General features: G+C 28.8%; 2 protein-coding genes and 1 long non-coding RNA gene across 3 annotated transcripts; 1 reads left to right on the forward strand and 2 right to left on the reverse strand.

Annotated features, from left to right (window-relative positions):
• The first annotated feature begins 530 nt into the window (after positions 1-530).
• LOC101236639 (myosin light chain kinase A) lies at positions 531-12,637 on the forward strand. Its single transcript, XM_065812793.1, has 8 exons — positions 531-782; positions 1,552-1,826; positions 1,962-2,180; positions 2,325-2,433; positions 2,521-2,654; positions 2,759-2,890; positions 2,976-3,124; positions 12,464-12,637. The coding sequence occupies exons 2-8, from the start codon at positions 1,662-1,664 to the stop codon at positions 12,594-12,596; spliced, it is 1,041 nt and encodes a 346-aa protein (XP_065668865.1). The 5' UTR covers positions 531-782; positions 1,552-1,661; the 3' UTR covers positions 12,597-12,637.
• Positions 12,638-12,916: 279 nt separating this feature from the next.
• On the reverse strand, positions 12,917-17,440 carry LOC136088626 (uncharacterized). Its single transcript, XR_010642329.1, has 2 exons — positions 17,120-17,440; positions 12,917-13,145 (listed from the first exon to the last, which is right to left on the reverse strand). It is a non-coding gene; the product is annotated as an uncharacterized LOC136088626 (long non-coding RNA).
• nb035 (nematoblast specific protein) lies at positions 13,581-14,640 on the reverse strand. Its single transcript, NM_001280861.1, is given in 2 exon segments — positions 13,581-13,797; positions 14,014-14,640. A coding segment is annotated over 1 exon segment (435 nt). The 5' UTR covers positions 14,464-14,640; the 3' UTR covers positions 13,581-13,797; positions 14,014-14,028.
• Positions 17,441-17,696: the final 256 nt, after the last annotated feature.

Raw genomic sequence — 17,696 nt, forward strand, 5'->3', positions numbered from 1 at the left:
TTTCGAATAAGTTATCTCAAATAAGGCATAAATCATAAATAAATATTCCTTCAACTTATAAATTATTAAAAATTTCAATTGACTAAAGCCAATTTAAATTGTGACGTAATGAGACGAAATAATTTAGAATACAAATGAAACCTCTGGATTTTATAAAAATCAACATTAAAGTGTGAAATGTATTTGCAAACATGTATTTTTTTATATGTAAACAAAGCGTTTGTTTTAACGAGTTTTTCAGAGTTTTATTGATTGTTTTAAGTTATTTTTTGAAAGGAATCTTGTTATATTTGTCGGCAGCTCGTACATGCGTATGCGATTTCTTGCATAAGTATTTAATAAATTCATTTTTGGGTTGTTTTTTTTTTCTTGTTTTTTTTCTTAAATATATATATATATATATTTTTCATCTAAATAAAATAAAAATTAAAAAACCATTGATGACATCGATTTTTGTTGGTGGTGGAGACAAAGATAGCATTAACTGAGTCAACATTACAATATATGAGTCGACATTAAATAAAGAAAACATATTTAAATCAATTGCTAGCTTTTTAAGTTACATATTCCTTAAGTTTACAAGACATGAAAAAGATAAAACTTTTTCGTGTCTACTGACTTGCTACACTAAATGTTACATTAGGATAAAATTACCTAATGTCTTTATTTATGTCTTTAATTAAAAGCATTGTGGAAAATTATACGATTGAAGAAAATAAACATGCAAAACAATCATAAGATATTAATAGAAAGTTAAACAAAAACTTTATGTTAGTGGATACGTAAGTTTAATTTCTTTTCTTCCGTCCACACACACAGATATATATATGTATATATATATATATATATATATATATATATATATATATATATATATATATATATATATATATATATATGTATATATATATATATATATATATATATATATATATATATATATATATGATAAAATTATAAAAATTTTCGTTAAGTGATTTTCTACTAATTTATATACATTTATATATATATATATATATATATATATAACAAATCAAAGCTGCAGTTCAAAATATTTCCTTTAAAATATATTTTTTAAAGTAAAAACAATGACAAAGTTGTCAATATAAATTTAGGTGAGCCCTTAAAAAACGATAAAAACGATTTATACTATAAACGATAAAAACGATTTATACTATTCAAAATAATTTTTATTGTAGCGATAGAACCACCGCATGTTTTTTCTTTGTTTTTTTTCTGATGTTTTTTTGTTTGTAACAAACCCGCAGCTATAGAATTTTAAATTTTATAATCGCGTTTTAACTAATTGAAAATTTTATTAATTTTTCATACTGAGCGATATTTGCTACCTATACTTATTAAACAAATATGTATTCTGTATCCAAAAAAGTCTAGCTTTAAGATTAATTTTTAGGATTACAGATCCATCTTTATAAACAAGATTATGAAAGCGCATTATATTTATCTTTGTAGCGCTTTACCATTACTGCAAATAAATCTTAAAAATATATATTGGTTGTATCCTTGAAATATCTTTTCTCTCTAATATAGATTTAAGAATAAGGCTTACAGGAACGTTTTAAACAATTTGATAGCTTTGATCAATATACACAACGTTGTTATATGAATATTAGTCAAATGAAGTCAGCATACGAAGCATAATGGAAAGAAAGTATAAAATAATCAAAACCCATCTTCTAGGAAGTGGTTCATACGCAAATGTATATTTGTGTCAAAAAAAGTTTTCAAGAAAAAAATTTGCGGCAAAGGTCATAGAGGTTAATGGAGATAATAGACTTAGACTTGAAACAGAGAACGAAGTAGAGGTATGTCTTCTGAAACACTACTTTTATGTTATATATATGTACTAATAATAAGCAAGTATTTTTAGCTCTTGCATTATTAAAGCATGAACCAATTAAAAGATTTAGGTAAAACTTTTTTTTTTAATTTATTTTTAGATACTACTAGAACTGCGTCATCACATAAATGTTGTAAATTTAGTCGACGTCATACGAGAGCCATCAAAAATTAATATTATTATGGAATACGTTGATGGAAGCACATTTTTAGCTGGAGTTTTTAAATGGCCTCAGTTTGATGAGAGTTGCGCTAAAAAAACAATTAAGCAAATTTTGTCCGCTCTTCAATTTTGTCATTCCAAGAGAATCGTTCACAGAGTAGGGTTTATACAAATTGTTTCTAATGTTCAAATAAAAACCGCTGGAACTTTCAAACAAATAGAAATTGATGGAAAATATAACTTTTTTATTATTCACAAGTATACAGGAACTATGAAATGTGATACAAAATTATTATTTTAGGATGTTTGTCCCGAAAATATATTGTGGTGCGACGTGCCAACCCAGTTATACCCTCACAAAAAACCGTTGTTAAAATTGATTGATTTTAATCTTGCACGAAAAATACCCGGTGAGTTGTTTTTTAATTATAGTTTTGAATAAATTTTTTTTTGCGCACCGTAAATAAGATATGATAAAACTGTATCAAAACCTTTAGATGAAATTGAATTTTTACGATCCGACCCACTTGGAAACTCATCGTATATGGCGCCGGAATGTTTAAAAGAACCGCCTATAGTTTCATTTTCGTCAGATATTTGGAGCGTTGGGATAATTATATTTTTATTGCTGGTAATTCTAGTTTAAAAAACTGTTTAAACGTATTTTTCTAAATAAAACATTTATTATGACTTATAGCCAAAAAAATCTAATACATTTTTAAATTTTGCTCCTAGGGAGGATATCCACCATTTTGGAATAAAAATTATAACTATCTCCTTCAAAATATATTAGAAGCAAACTATGCAATGCCATCAAACTTATGGAAAGGTGTTTCAAATGAAGCACAGGATTTAATAAAAAAAACGGCAAGCGATAATTTTTTTGCTTCTTTTTATATAAAGGTTATTTTAATATGCATTTCAACATTTATTTGGTTTATTTTTTCTTCAGCTAAATAAAGACTACAGATTTCGAGGAAATGTTGACGACATCTTATCTCACTCGTGGTTCAATGATTATAAAGAGCAAAGTAATTATGTCCTAGAGAGTCCCAGTCGGTTAAACGCATTTTTGAAAAATTTAGAAGAAGAGAAGAAATGGTAATTACTGTTCGTTTTTTTTTTTTCTCTTAGATTTTATTTTTCTTTTAAAATGCTATTCTTAAATGTAAAATGAGTTCGTCTTAAAAACTGGCAAGTTTCCAGGGTTTGTTTTGCAAACTGGCATATTGCCGAGGTTTGTTTTGGAAACTAAAAGATAACATACACGTACACACACGCACGCGCACACACAAATGAATAAATAAATGCACAAAAACTTGACTATTTCCTTAAATTATAATTTAAAAAAGGTTTTAATACACCTGGTTTTATGAAGTTTAGTAAAGATGCATTTTGTATAAAAGTTGAGTAAAGAACGTCAAATGTAAGCGAAATAATAGATGTTATTATCGTTAATAGTTAATTATTGTTTCGCCACCTTTAAACTAACGGGCGACTAACTTTGCAGGGATGCGTAAATTTCCGTTTTACGTTATCCGAAATTTGATTGAAAAAGTTTCCGAATTTTTCACAACGCGTCAAGGTCATCATTTGCTTTACTGATATAATTAACATTGTTGATGGTTTAAGGTGTAGTTGTTTCTTATGTACGTTACATTTTTATTTACAAATATAACATTAAATTCAATCTGAAAAGGTTAATCAAAAAGCAAACATTCAAAGTTGTGATGAAAGTTTATTCTCTACAATGCTTAAAACTTCAATAATAAAAAGTTGTTTTTTTTAAATTCTGAAAATTTCAGGAAACTTTAAAGTTATAATTTTGAAAATTAGACTATATTTTAAAACCTCCTAAAAACGTGGTAGTTGAACCGTATTTTCTGAATAAAAAAATGTCTGTAATATGCCGTCATTCTGATATATCACCAATAAAACTGACTTTTGATTGGCTTTTTTATTTATTCAAATATTATATATTACTTGAATAAATAAAAGTTAATATTATATACATACATTTCAATTTTCTAACTTGCAATTTTCTAAAAAAATATAAAATCAAAAAAAAGCAAAAGTATAAATGAAAAGTTTTCTTTAAGAACAAAACAATGCAACACTTAAATTTAGTTGAAAAGTTAAATAAATATATAGAGTAATGCATAGCATATCAAGGAATACCCTAAAGCAAAAGAACTCTTTATAAAAAAGCAACACAAATAACACTTGAAAAATACTTACAAAAAATATTATAAATACAATGACAGCACTTATTAAAAAAGACGTTTAACAAGAAAAAAAAACTTAAAACTATAAAAACCAAGTTGTTTTTGTGTTGCTTTTAATTTTTAAATCCACCGTAACTTAGTTATACTCAAGAAGGAAAATAATTTGTTTTTACGTTGAAAGTAATATTAGAGTGCTTCTCGTTGATTTTAAACCTAAGTTTATACGTTTTTATGATTTTTAAATCAGAAAAATATTTTCATCTTAATCACACGATAATACTCATTTAGAAAAATGAAAAAATAAGGACAGGGAGGACGGGAGGAAGGGGGAGGGGGAGACAGAAGCTGCACTTTCGCACTATTTATCTATTTTGGTTGAAAGTTATTTATTTTTTATATAATAAAGTTTAGCAATTAAAACTTTAACTTTGAAAAAAAAGTGAAAATTGCATTTTTTGATTTTTGGGCATAATTTAAAACCTAAGCTCTAACAAAAGATATCTTGAGTAAAATTTACAATAAATGTACCATACTTTGCTACACGCTGTATGGTTTATATGGTAGCAAAAGAGTTGTTCCAGGCTCTAGACTAAAATATTTTTCAAATGTTAGATAAATCCAAAATGGCAACAAAGAGAGCACAGAAATTGATATACTGCTTGAGTCTTATAAACTTCATTCTTATTCTTTAAGTTTAAAAATCTAGTTCCAACGCTCATAAATAAATTAATAAACATATAAACACGTTTTTAAAAATAAAACATATTGAATAAATAAATTAATAAACATATATACGTTTTTTAAAAATAAAACATATTGAAAAGTTTTAATAACCATATTTACAAAAGAATAATTTCAAAAGTTAGGGCTTTTTATACTTTTAATTTTTAAAAATTAGAGCCTAGTCTATGTTTATATAACCTTTTTTGATGATTCTTATATATTTTCTTTGTTTTTTATCTATATCACTTAACTTTATTGACATATTAGATAATAATTTTTTATCTTTTTTAAAACCTTCATTGTGAGATAAACTTAAAAACTCCTGTTTAATAAGGAAATTAAGCATTTTAAAAATACAACTTGAATTAGAAAATTTAAAACTAAAAAGAAAACAGATGTTCCAAGAACTTTCTAGAAGTAAAAATTAACTCAGGGAAATGCTGCAACATTAAACAACTTTGTTTTATTGTTTATATGGTCATAATTGTGACTTGTCAGAGTCGGAAGTATATTCATTATAGCAGCAAAAGTACACATTGCTTTTCAAGAACATTCTATTTTACAAAATGTTATGACAGTACGTAAATTTACTTTATGTTATTTTAAATTTCTTTGATTTAAAATAACATAAAGTTAAAGAAAATTTTCACTAGAAGTTATGCATAAGTTGTTTTCCTGTTTTAACGGCGTTGCTAAGGAATGATAATGGATCTTGTGTTAAATGGACTTTTTTATAAACTTTGAAACTACTTAAATGTATTTAAGATATTGGATTTGTAACCTTCACACACAAAGAACAATAAAAACAACAACAGCAAAACAACAACAACGTACTTTTCAGCAAAAGTATTATATTGGTCACAGAACAGAAAGCAATATTTGCTCCGTTTCATTTGCTCTCATTTAACATGGCATTTTTATATATAACAATTCAAGAAGAGCGGTCATGAACATGGAAACACAAACTAATATAGACAAAAAATAAAAATCTCATATTTTCAAAAACTAATAAATATTTCAAAAACTGGAAATATAGCTTAAAAAAGAAAAAAATTATAAAGAAATATTTTGCCAAAACTACCAGTTCAAATTGTTGACTATAATTTTATAGATTTATAAAATGATTTTTAAGTTTGTTTTTATATTTTAAACCCAAATTTTTAAGTCATAAAAAGTAAATATTCGAGCAGCCGTGGTGCAGTGGTTAGAGTTCTGGCTCAGAACCCAGAAGTCCGAGGTTCGACACCGACTCTAGCTAAAAGCGACATTGGTAAAGAAGGAAGCGTGAACTTCTAGTTAAATGCTCTCCCGTGATAAGGCCGCAAGGACTTCTGGGAGCACGTAAATAACCTAAAAAAATATATATATATATATAATTATACATCATAAAAAAGACAAATCAGTTTTTGTTTTGTGATTTTCAAAATTCTTCGGGGGTTTCTGATGTTTAAGCATTTACACTTTTTCCTTGAACATTTCAATTTTTGCACCATACTGTGTGTGTGAAAGCTTACTATAAAATCTAGTATTAAATGATGGAACAATTAATCCACCTTTATATAAAATCTTTGTCGATTTTGTTCAAGACTTATTTATTAAAAAAAAACCATTCACTAATAATTAATGAAAGCTTATTGTTTGCGCGGCTGTGTAATAAAGTATTAGATTTTAATGTGATTATAAAAATTAAAGATTTAATGATCATTAAACAAATTCTCGTAGATGTAAATTATGAGGAAAGAATTTAATTAGTCTTACGGCTTCTTTTTGAATAAGTTGTTTTACAACAAAGTTGTTTTAGAATGGATGCCACCAAAACAAACAACAAAATGTTAGTTGAGAGTTGAGTATAGTAAAATATATATAGAATATAACAATTTTTTATAACTTAATTTAACTCAGATAAAATACCGTTGCATTTGTTTAAGTCAAGTGATAAAATATTTATATGGTAAGGTGTCCATGGTATGTTGCGTCCACGTTAAGTTTTTATTTACTTATAATTTAAGATTCTAATAGAAGTTTATAAACTTTTGTGAAAGAAATTTATTTTAATTTATTTTAATGGTTTAAAAAATATCAACACAGTTTTATTCAGCCTCGTCTTTGTCCAGCCTAGGCAGCCGCTGCGGGGCCAGGGCGTTAGGAGAAGCCAGCCAACAGGAAATCTTTTTAATTTTTCGTTAATTAATAAAAAACAACATTTTTTTAAATGAATTATGAAAGTTTAAAAAAAAATCAAAATTTACTTTTTATACTTTTATATATATATATATATATATATATATATATATATATATATATATATATATATATATATATATATATATATATATATATATATATATATATAAAGTCATTTTTTGTATACATGTTGGAGATTGATTACACCAGAAATGGCGAAACTTTTGCAATAAGCGCACGTAGTATAATTGAAAAAAAAATTTAAAAATTCTTTTCTCCTAAATTCATTTTTTAAAAGTGAAGAAATACAAATAATTCTTATATGTAAAAATATTGAAAAATTTCTTGCTAGGCTCATCCATTAACATGGGTGAGCCTAATAAGAGAAAGTCCGGAGGCAAAAGAAAGAAAACACTTAAAACAAATTACAAATCTAAATGTTGTTGCGTTCTTGCCAAAGTTGCAAAAAGATAGTTTAATGCATTATCACTTAATTTGTTGGATGCTTTGGACTCCATTAGTGTACATAGCGAAATATTTAGCTCAGAACATCGAAATATTTTCTACTGAATCTGCCAAATGGATACAAAAAATAATGGCCTGATTAAGTTCATCACAAAAAATCAGCAAAAAAGAGATGTCAACGCCACTAATTTTTCAAGGTCTGAAACCTGTGACAATGCTGGAATTTAGCGACGCATCTCAAAAGAGTTATTTTTTCAGAGACTAATTGAGAGAAAAGAAAGAACGCGATTGGCTGATATATTCTGCTAAAAGAGGTAAAGTTTACTGCATGCCTTGCTTCTTTTTTCTAGGAAGACTAAGAGTTCTTCAGCAAACAAAGATGTAGTTTCTCATAAGGCAATCAGTGAGCATGAGCAATCAGTTGAACATGATAATGCCTTTCCTATCTAAGTTAATCAAAGTAAATGAACTTATTTATCGGCAGGATTTATCGCAATTTCGTTAAGCAATTTCAGAGTGAAAAATTCGAGTTCTGCTTTTCAACGGGTTATTACTAGTTTCAAGGTATAAATATTAGAATCAGTTATTTTAAGATCTTAGTTGTAATTAGCATTTGTACATTTAAAATACGCGTTTAAACTCCAAAGTAGTCTTTAAAGAACTTAACAATGACAAAACGCAACAGCCAAGCACGATGGTAGAAGTTATTAGACTTCTCAGGAAAATGGATCAGCTGGAGACAACCGTCATCATAGTCATCTGGAGCACAAAAATGGAAAGGAACAACAAAGTGAACAAAAGGCTTCATGTTGTTGAAATCAACTTATCAGTGGTGAATGAACTGTATAGCTCTGTCTATTTTTGTTTAAGAGGTTAAAAAGTAGCAATAATGCTGGTGGGCACCGACAAATACTCTGCTGACCAAAAACGAAAAAAAAAGAGCAAAAATGCCAACATGATAAACTGACATACGTTTATTGAGGCATAAAACATTACTGGAGTTGAGGAAAAATGATTGCTGAAGTTAATGCCATCGAAAGTAAGCTTATACTCTATTTATCTCTTATTTCGGATTTCTTGTCCATCTTCCAGTTATGGAATTTGTTATAATCACATTACACGTCCTAGAACTTTTAAAGATGCGAGAATTTATTTTCTAAATGAATGTCTGCATTTCAAGTTTAATTGATATTGATAATATACCAGTAACCAAAAAAAACTGATATCTACATTTTCTAGTTTACGTACAGGTTTTAGTGTGTGATTGTGGGGAGGGGAAAGGAAAAGCTGGAGAGGCCACAACCATTATTTCGCTGGGGGGAGAAGGGGCAGTATGAACCTAAGACAGGTCTGGTTTTATTACATATTCTTAATTGAATTTAATTAATTTAATAAAATCAAAGTTGACACATTTGTTAATTTTTTTTATTTGAACTGTCAGTAAACTGTAGGACTCCATAAAGTTAAACAAACTTAAATAAGAAGTTTATGTAAATTTTAAACACTAACTAATCCAGTACAGAACCAAATGATATTTGTAATGTTAACCAACGTTAATATTAAAAATATCAGTTTTTTTTTCTCAGTAGTTTATGATTGGTGCATAAACTGATGATCAGTGTTGCACGCATGTGAAACATAAATAAACTTCGCGTAACTTCACTACTTTACGTGGTATAATCTTTAAATAAATACGTGAACTAGATACCGCTATCATATGAACCATGTATATAAAAAACATGATCTTGCCGCATTTTAAATTTTAACCGCGTTTAAAATCATAAAAATAGTAATATAATATTAAATTGTGATTCTATTGGCGATAATGCAAGAATATTGCATGACATCAGGAGGTTCACAAGTTTAATAGTTTTTATAAGTTTCATCTGTTTAAGCGGATTTGTGATGAATGTCTTGTTAAAATTTGTAAATATCTAAGTTTTAATGAAGAGAAAAAATATCTTACGTTGTGTTTGCTGCAACCCAGCAAACAATGTTTTAGTGGATTTGGAGTGGACCTATATAGGCATTTTTAGCGGTTCATTGGAGTTTTGCCCATCGGTTTCTTAGTGGACCACTAGTGGCAGCCGCTATAAATGGCAAGCCGATGATTTTTCAACGTTTTAATAGTGGCTAGTTATCGGCTAGCTACTTTTGGTGGCACTAATGGTCTACTAAGTAACAGATGAGCAATCTGTTTCTTAGTAGACCATTAACTATAGCGGTCCGCTCGAAATGCGTATATAGGTCCACTGAAAACCCGATATAGCATGTTTGCTGGGAAGAAAGCAACATAAAAAAAAAGGATTCTAAAATGGCTGGAAATGTAAGCAAATTTCCATTGTTATTGAATTTTTTTTTAATTTTATTTATACTTGAGTTTCATATGAAACTTTTTTTTTTAACTACTGTTTGAAGGCATTGTAAAAAATGCTGGGTAAAGAGGTTAAAGAGGCCATAGTTCACCTGATTATGGTGGTGTACAGAACGAATAATTTATAAATTTTATAAAATGTTTTTGTATATATATATATATATATATATATATATACATATATATATATATATATATATATATATATATATATATATATATATATATATATATATATATATATATATATATATATATAAATATTTATTTGTGAATAAAATTATAAAGAAATACAAAACATATAGTATAACAAAAACAAAACGTATAACAAACAAACGTAAAATACAACAAAAACAAAAAGTATAATATTTTGCTCTGTAAATTTTTTAACTAACATGTGGCTATACATATGCGTTCTTATAAGAATAAATTTACATTTAAAAACAAGTCATTAGATTTGTTTACTTGTGTATATGGCTTGAACCTTATGGTTTCAAGCTATATCAATTAAAATTATCACCATTTGGAATGCTGGTTAGCTTAATTTTTAAGTCCCAAAAAATGTTGAGCAAAAAGAGGAGAGCGTCAAGTTGGTTCTTTTACAAGTGCTGAATGAGCCATCTTGGTAACATTGTGTAATGCATTAAATGCAAGTAAATGTGTCAATTTAAAAGCAAAACCGTGTGCTATACAAGTTAGTCATGAGACAAAAATGTTAATTGACTTCATTGACATCAGAGAATAGTGTTATTTTTTTAATAATCCTACTACATGCTTCACACATACTGCAAGCACTAGGTATAAAAGTTATGGACCTTTCAAACATAATTGTAACAAAGAAGTTGAATTGACAACTAAAATTAGGTATAAAATTGAATAGTGTCATATCAAGGACAAACTGTCTCAAAAAAGTACAAATTTTTGGAAAGGTTTGGCCAGAGGCATCCATGCCTATTAACACCATTAGCGGTTTTTGAGCATCTTGCATAACTCCATTTCAACCAGATTGATGGAAGGATCAAAATTTTTATTTATATCAAGCTGCAAACAGATTCTATCATGAGGCACTCCAGCAATCTAGCCCCAGTAAAGTTAAACAACCTAATTCCGTGGCGTGGCGCCTAAAAATCAATCCAGTTTTGTTAAAAACAATAATAAATTGAAAAGTTTAAAAAAAAGGTAAGCAAGCTTGAAGTAGAAAATTTTTTTAATTACCGAAATCAACAACTTTATCAAACAATAAAGAAATCTTTCTGGAAAAAGAAAGATAAAATAAATAGAAAATGAATATCAAAAAAACCAAGAAAAAAAAAATTCAAAGTCTCTAAAGTTTTCATCACTAATTTCATGATGACGCTAGTACTACCCGCTGAGAAAAACAACTAGCTAGTAATATTTGTAACAATAAAAACAGCAATCTGGTCTTGAGAATCGCTAGCTAGAAATGCTAGTGATTAGCTATCAAAAATTATTAATACGTTATCATATTAATTATTCATATTAATACCATTTTTAACTATATTCTTACTATAGTCGCAGACGGCTTTGTAGTTTTATCTAAAAAAACCATGTTGATAGCTGCAAAGCTACAATATGTAGCTATCGAATAGATACAGGCTTTTCGTTATGTTATAGTTAACTACAATAATTTTACATCTTTTTTTAAGAATAACAATTTTGTAATTTAATATTGGAACATCAATATTACCCACAATTCATAAGTTGGGTATGTGAAAAAAATCAAAGTTGTGTTGTATTAAATTTAAAGGTATCATTAGAAGTAACTTTTAATAACTAAAATAAAATGATACTAAACTTTGTGTTTTTCAACGTCATTTAAAAAAGTTATGTTTTTTTTAGGCGCAAAAGTTTTATGAAAGTTGTGAACGTTATTTAAAGTTATCATAAAATTATCCACTAAAATTAATCGTAACTATATATAGCAGCCGTGACTCAGTAGTTAGAGTGCCTAATTTAAAAGCAAGAGATCTAGGCTTTCGCTTCATTATCCTTAATTTTTTTTTCTCAAAATATTTTTACGCAGTGTCAATTTTTTCTCTAATATTTAAGCTAATTTTTTCCTTAAAACTGTTGAGTTTGCTTTGAGTTGCTTTTTTTAATAACTTTATCTGTCAGTTACATAGTATATGGTTTAACTCTCTAAGCCTAACTCTCACTTTTAGATTAGTTAACTTTTCTTTATGATCGACCACTTTTTTCCATAGTCGATATATATATAGTTAAACATATCTAGATGTCATTACTTGTTATAATTTGAAATTAAACAAAAGAAAATACGATTTACTATTTTTTGACTTTTTTGTATAAAAATATTTTATAATTAAAACTTTTTCTAGATTGATGAGGTTTACTTCATTTAATAAGTAATTTGATTACCTTTTTTTTATATTTAAGAATATAAGAAAAAGGTAATCAGCACATCTAAAGTTTTTAATATTTTTTATATAGTGGTAAAAATCGCGTATACAGCCTTGTGCTTGAGGAAAGAGAACCGTTCATTCCTGGTAAAGAAATTGAATTTTTTGAAAACACGGACGAAGGCTTAGAAAGGTTAAAAAAGTGTAGCAATTATAATATTTAATGTTATTTTCAGTGTTAATTATATATATATATATATATATATATATATATATATATATATATATATATATATATATATATATATATATATATATATATATATATATATATATATATATATATATATATATATATATATATATATATATATATATATATATATATATATATATATATATATATATATATATGTATACATATATATAAAACTCAAGAAAATGTGTTTTGAAAACCTAATATATAGAAAATCTGAAATTCTGTTTTGGATAATCATAAATGTGTCGTCTTTTTGAAAAAAATAGAGAATGAAATAAACCTAAGTTATTAGAAATTCTTGTTAAATATGTTTTATATTTTATAAATTGAGATGTAAATATAAATTTTGTAAATAAATTTAAATATTATTTAAATATATATACATATATATTATAAAAACTTTAATGATTGTGTCATCTCGATCGATCTTTTCTCTATTAAGCCGCAACCATCGTTTTTATTCTATCGAAGCTTTATTGAGACAACCAGTTTATCAAAACGATAAAATCATTTTCTACAGAAAAATAAATAGTAAAATTAGAAAAGAAAAAAATATATAATTGTAAATGTAATTCAAAGACTCTACTTTTCATTAGACAATAACTCATAGTCTCAACTTTCTGACGAGAGTAAAATCAATTAGAAAGAACCAACAAGCAAATTTAACACTTTTAAAAATAAATGAAAATGACGCAGTTAAAATAAACAAACCACGATAATATTAACTTTTTATTGTTACATTGTAGTTATTATATTTTTTATTACTGCAGTTTTTATTATTATAAACATTATTGTTATTGTTTTTATTATTATTATTGTTATTTTTATTAGTACTATTATTGTTATTGTTATTATTGTTATTATTATTATTATTATTATTATTATTATTATTATTACTACTGTTGTTTTTATTTTAAATATTTAACTACAAAGAAAACACAACATATATACACGTAGATTTGTTTCTTCTAAAAAAAGAAATTAATATCGCTAATTTTAACATTTTTATTTAAATCCTAAAAAAAATGTTTTGTTTTTTCTGCATCCTCTTAGGTTAAAACTCTGTGTGACATCTTTTTTTGACGCCAAATGCATGATTGCACAGTTACGTGGTTGCAGTCGAAATTCGATTCGTTTGATGTTCGGTTAGTAAATGAATCTCCTTCCTGTAAAAATAAAGAATTGATTTGGTTCATAAAAAAGCCTTGAATAAGATAAAAAGTTCAAAATAAATATTTCAATAAAAAAAAGTTATATGTATATATAAATATATTTTCAAACATCATCCACGAATTAATACGTGCATGATATTATTTGTTCGTAAATGGCAATTCAGTCATTTTCATGCACAACGTCAACCAACTACGATGAACTTAGCGTACCTATTTTGTAGCATGTTAGTATCCAAAATTCTCTGGCCTAGGAATTTCGTCTTTATGTACACGTACATGATAGTCGCTGTCATCCGTATCATCCTCGTCACGAAGGATTGTCGATTTAACGTCTCGTTCTGTTGAGTCGTCTAAATTATTTTTTTCTACATCATAGAAGTAATGGTTTGCTTCAACAAATGGGTTGTTCGGAAACAATGATCGCTGAAAGTTCATTGAAGCTCCATCATCTGAACCATGTCCGTTTTCATCTCCAAAACCACTGTTTCCTTGAAGACCTCCAATGTTCATATTTGGATTTTCATTTGTAAAACTCTCGTCACGCGCAGATTGAGAGCTGGGCAGGTTCATTGCTCCTCCCATTGAATCGGGTATTCCAGGTCCAAGACCGTTATTATTTTCCACGTTTCCCGAACTTAAATCTGCTAATCCATTTGGCATACCAAATTGACTTGGTTCGTTTGCTCCTAAGCCTCCTAAACCTTGCAAATTATGACTACTTAGACCATTAAACCCTGCATCTTGCTGCCCTGATAGTCCATGTTGAATTGAGCCTAGACCTGATAAAGCTGATTTAACAAATGCGTTATTTTGAGCCCCAAGTGTATTTTCAACACCACCAATTCCTCTTCCTAAACCAGTACTTCTATCAAGTCCTGCTAAAGGTGAATCTCCTGAAATTGTATTTCCTACAGGCGACTGTGCTCCACTTGGATGAACAAAAATGACTGAATCACCACCGTCGGAATTACCACCTAATAGTTGCCTTCTAGGCCTCACCAAACTGTACAGATTTTTCAATGTTATCTTACCATATGCTTCCCTTGGATCAAATGGAATCTCACTTCTTTTACCATAACCACCGCCACCACTAGCATAACCACCAGCACCTCCGCCATTATAACTAGGAGCTTGCATTTCTCCTTCGTAACCTTGGTTAAATCCTTGACCTCCAGACATTCCTCCAAAGTTATTACCAGCATCAGGTGAATACCCAGAATATCCTCGCTCTGGACCTTCATGGCCATAATCATTGCGATTACCTTCTTCTCGGTGACCAGGGAAATTAAACTCATGCTCGTTATTTCCCCATCGATTTGGCGAATGAATAATGTGAGGTTGATGAATAACTATTGGTGGTCTGTGATAAACAGTTGGAGGCGATGTTACATGAACAGCAGGAACGTGGTTTCCAGCGTTTATTATTGGAACTGGTGGGCTTATATGCACAGCTGGAACATGTGGTCTAACATGAATAGCAGGCACATGAGCTGGGATATTTATATATGGTACGTGAGGTCCAATATGGACAGCAGGAACGTGTGGTCCAATATGCACTGGTGGATAATGAGGTCCAATATGAATAGGCGGTGTGTGTGGTCCTACGTGTACGCTTGCTGGAAATGGATGCCAACCGTAATACGGTGCTTGTCGTTTGTCTTTTTGTTTTGTCTGTTGTATAATATTTGGTTCAGACTCACCTTCAACAGATCTTTTATGAACTGATCTTTTCCCATAATCTCCGCATCCATGAGGTTCACATCCTTCACATCCATGTCCTTCGCACCCATGATCACCACCATAACTACCACCATAACCGCCACCACCATACCCGACACTACCATGAGCACCATTTCCCCAATCACCGTGTCCACCGTAATTATGAGATCCACCATATCCCCCATCATTATAGGCTGCATGACCCACAATATGAGGTTGGTGATAAACAACAGGTGGTTGATGGTAAACAGTTGGAGGTGATGAAACATGAACTGGAGGACCCATTGGGCCGGCATGAACTGTTGTTACCGGTGGAGGCATATGAACAAATGGAACATGTGGACCTACATGATAAAGCGGTGCATGAGTACCGTAATGAATACTAGGAACGTGGGGTCCTACATGAACTGCAGGAACATGAGGACCTACATGAATTGGTGGGGCATTTGGGCCAACATGAACCGGAGGTGTATGAGAAGGAACATATGTTGTATGATCTTGATGTTGTCCCCAGCTACCAGCATCGTTTCCATAAACGTTTGTTCCCCAACCATGATGACCCTCAAGCTCATGACCTCCATTACCATTCCAACCGCCAGATTCACCACCAACAGCAGTATGATGACCTCCCCAGTTTCCACCATTGTTCCATCCACCGTGACCTCCCTCAAATCCTCCAGCAGCTCCATGGCAACCTACTCCAAAACATCCATAGCCGCTACTTCGAGGGTATTCAATAACTTGAAGTTTTGATGGCTTTGTATGAAAATTTGCCCCTTCTTGGCTAGCAGTTATATGTGATCTTTTATCAAATACATTGAACCTGGACTCAGCTTGTTCGTCTTGCGTATCATACGGTCTAGGGGTTACTGACGAGACCACTAAAAGCAAACCACAAAGAACTGTAATCATTATACAATTGTATTTAACTTTAAACCATTGAATAAATGTTCTTTAAATAAATATTCCTTGCAAATATTCCTTCACAAAAATTATTTTATCACTTTTGAAAACTCAGTAGATGTTTTTTCATGAAGTGAGATCAGTAGAAGCTTTGGGAATGGCCACGGCTGGTAGTGCGAATACGCAATTAACCATGCGTATCGGTATACAACAGCAAATGCTTTAAACGCTGTTCTATGAAGTGCCAATTTTGAAGTGTTTTTAAGTTTAAATTTTCGAATAATTAACTTATTTACTAAAACTAGAACGTTTTTAAAAATGAAAAAAAAATCTAAAAATATATTTCTAACGTCATGAGTTGTGTTAATTTTTTATAAAAATCAACGACCAAAATAGTCTAACAAGGGTATTCAATATAAATATTAAAAATTGAGGAAAGTAAAACTCATAGATAATAATACCTTCTGGATAATTTATGCAGAGTTTTTTCAGACATAATTGCTTTTGTCTGATAAAATTGCATTTTTAGTTTTGTATTAATTAATTTGTATTTGAACTAACTAAAATTTTCATAATAATTATCTACTTTAAAGATATATACTTTTAATAAAATTCATTGATACAAAAAGTATTTATAAAATCATAAATGATATTCTAAAACCTGTACGGTAACAATAACAACGAGTGTTTATACTTTTTTCTTGTGATATTAGGGTGTAATCTTTAGTAAAAAGTTGCGTTTGTTTTTAAATTGCCAAAACTTTGTTTTTATTCTTCATAAAACTGATCAAGTTCTTAAAGATACTTTTTGCAAATGCCTTAAACCATAATTTTTGTTAAATCTATATTCTCATTATTCCGTAACAAAAGCCTCTTTGCCATACTATTTCAGCCACATTGCCAAAATTATTTAAACTTCTAATGTAACTGTGCAAACTCTTTAGTTAACATTTTTAATTGATTTTAAACTATATGACATGTGCTCTATAGTCTTTTTCTAAATGAAGGTCCTCAATTTCGAAAATAAATTTTAATTTTAAAGAATTTTTAAGCAATTTTTTCAACATGAAAATTTCTTTTAACATTTTTGACTAATGACGTAAATTCAAATTTATCATGTTGTCTACAGTTTGAACACCTAAAGCTTCACTCAAACCTTTTAAACGAGTTGTTAAAATGGAAGATGGGAAATACCAAAGCACCGTTATCATTAACTTTTTTTTCTTTATCAATTAACTATTTAGTTTATCAATTAATTATCAATTTTTTTT

The sequence above is a fragment of the Hydra vulgaris genome, chromosome 12, assembly GCF_038396675.1.
Source record: "Hydra vulgaris chromosome 12, alternate assembly HydraT2T_AEP".
Lineage (NCBI taxonomy): Eukaryota > Metazoa > Cnidaria > Hydrozoa > Anthoathecata > Hydridae > Hydra > Hydra vulgaris.

What these genes read in the sequence shown, in the direction of transcription:
- LOC101236639 (XM_065812793.1), top strand. Translation starts at nt 1,662, where the DNA reads ATGGAAAGAAAGTATAAAATAATCAAAACCCATCTTCTAGGAAGTGGT. An exon ending in CCAAGAGAATCGTTCACAGA is followed by an intron (nt 2,181 to 2,324) that starts GTAGGGTTTATA and finishes TTATTATTTTAG; the next exon opens with GATGTTTGTCCCGAAAATAT. An exon ending in AGGATTTAATAAAAAAAACG is followed by an intron (nt 2,891 to 2,975) that starts GCAAGCGATAAT and finishes TTTTTTCTTCAG; the next exon opens with CTAAATAAAGACTACAGATT.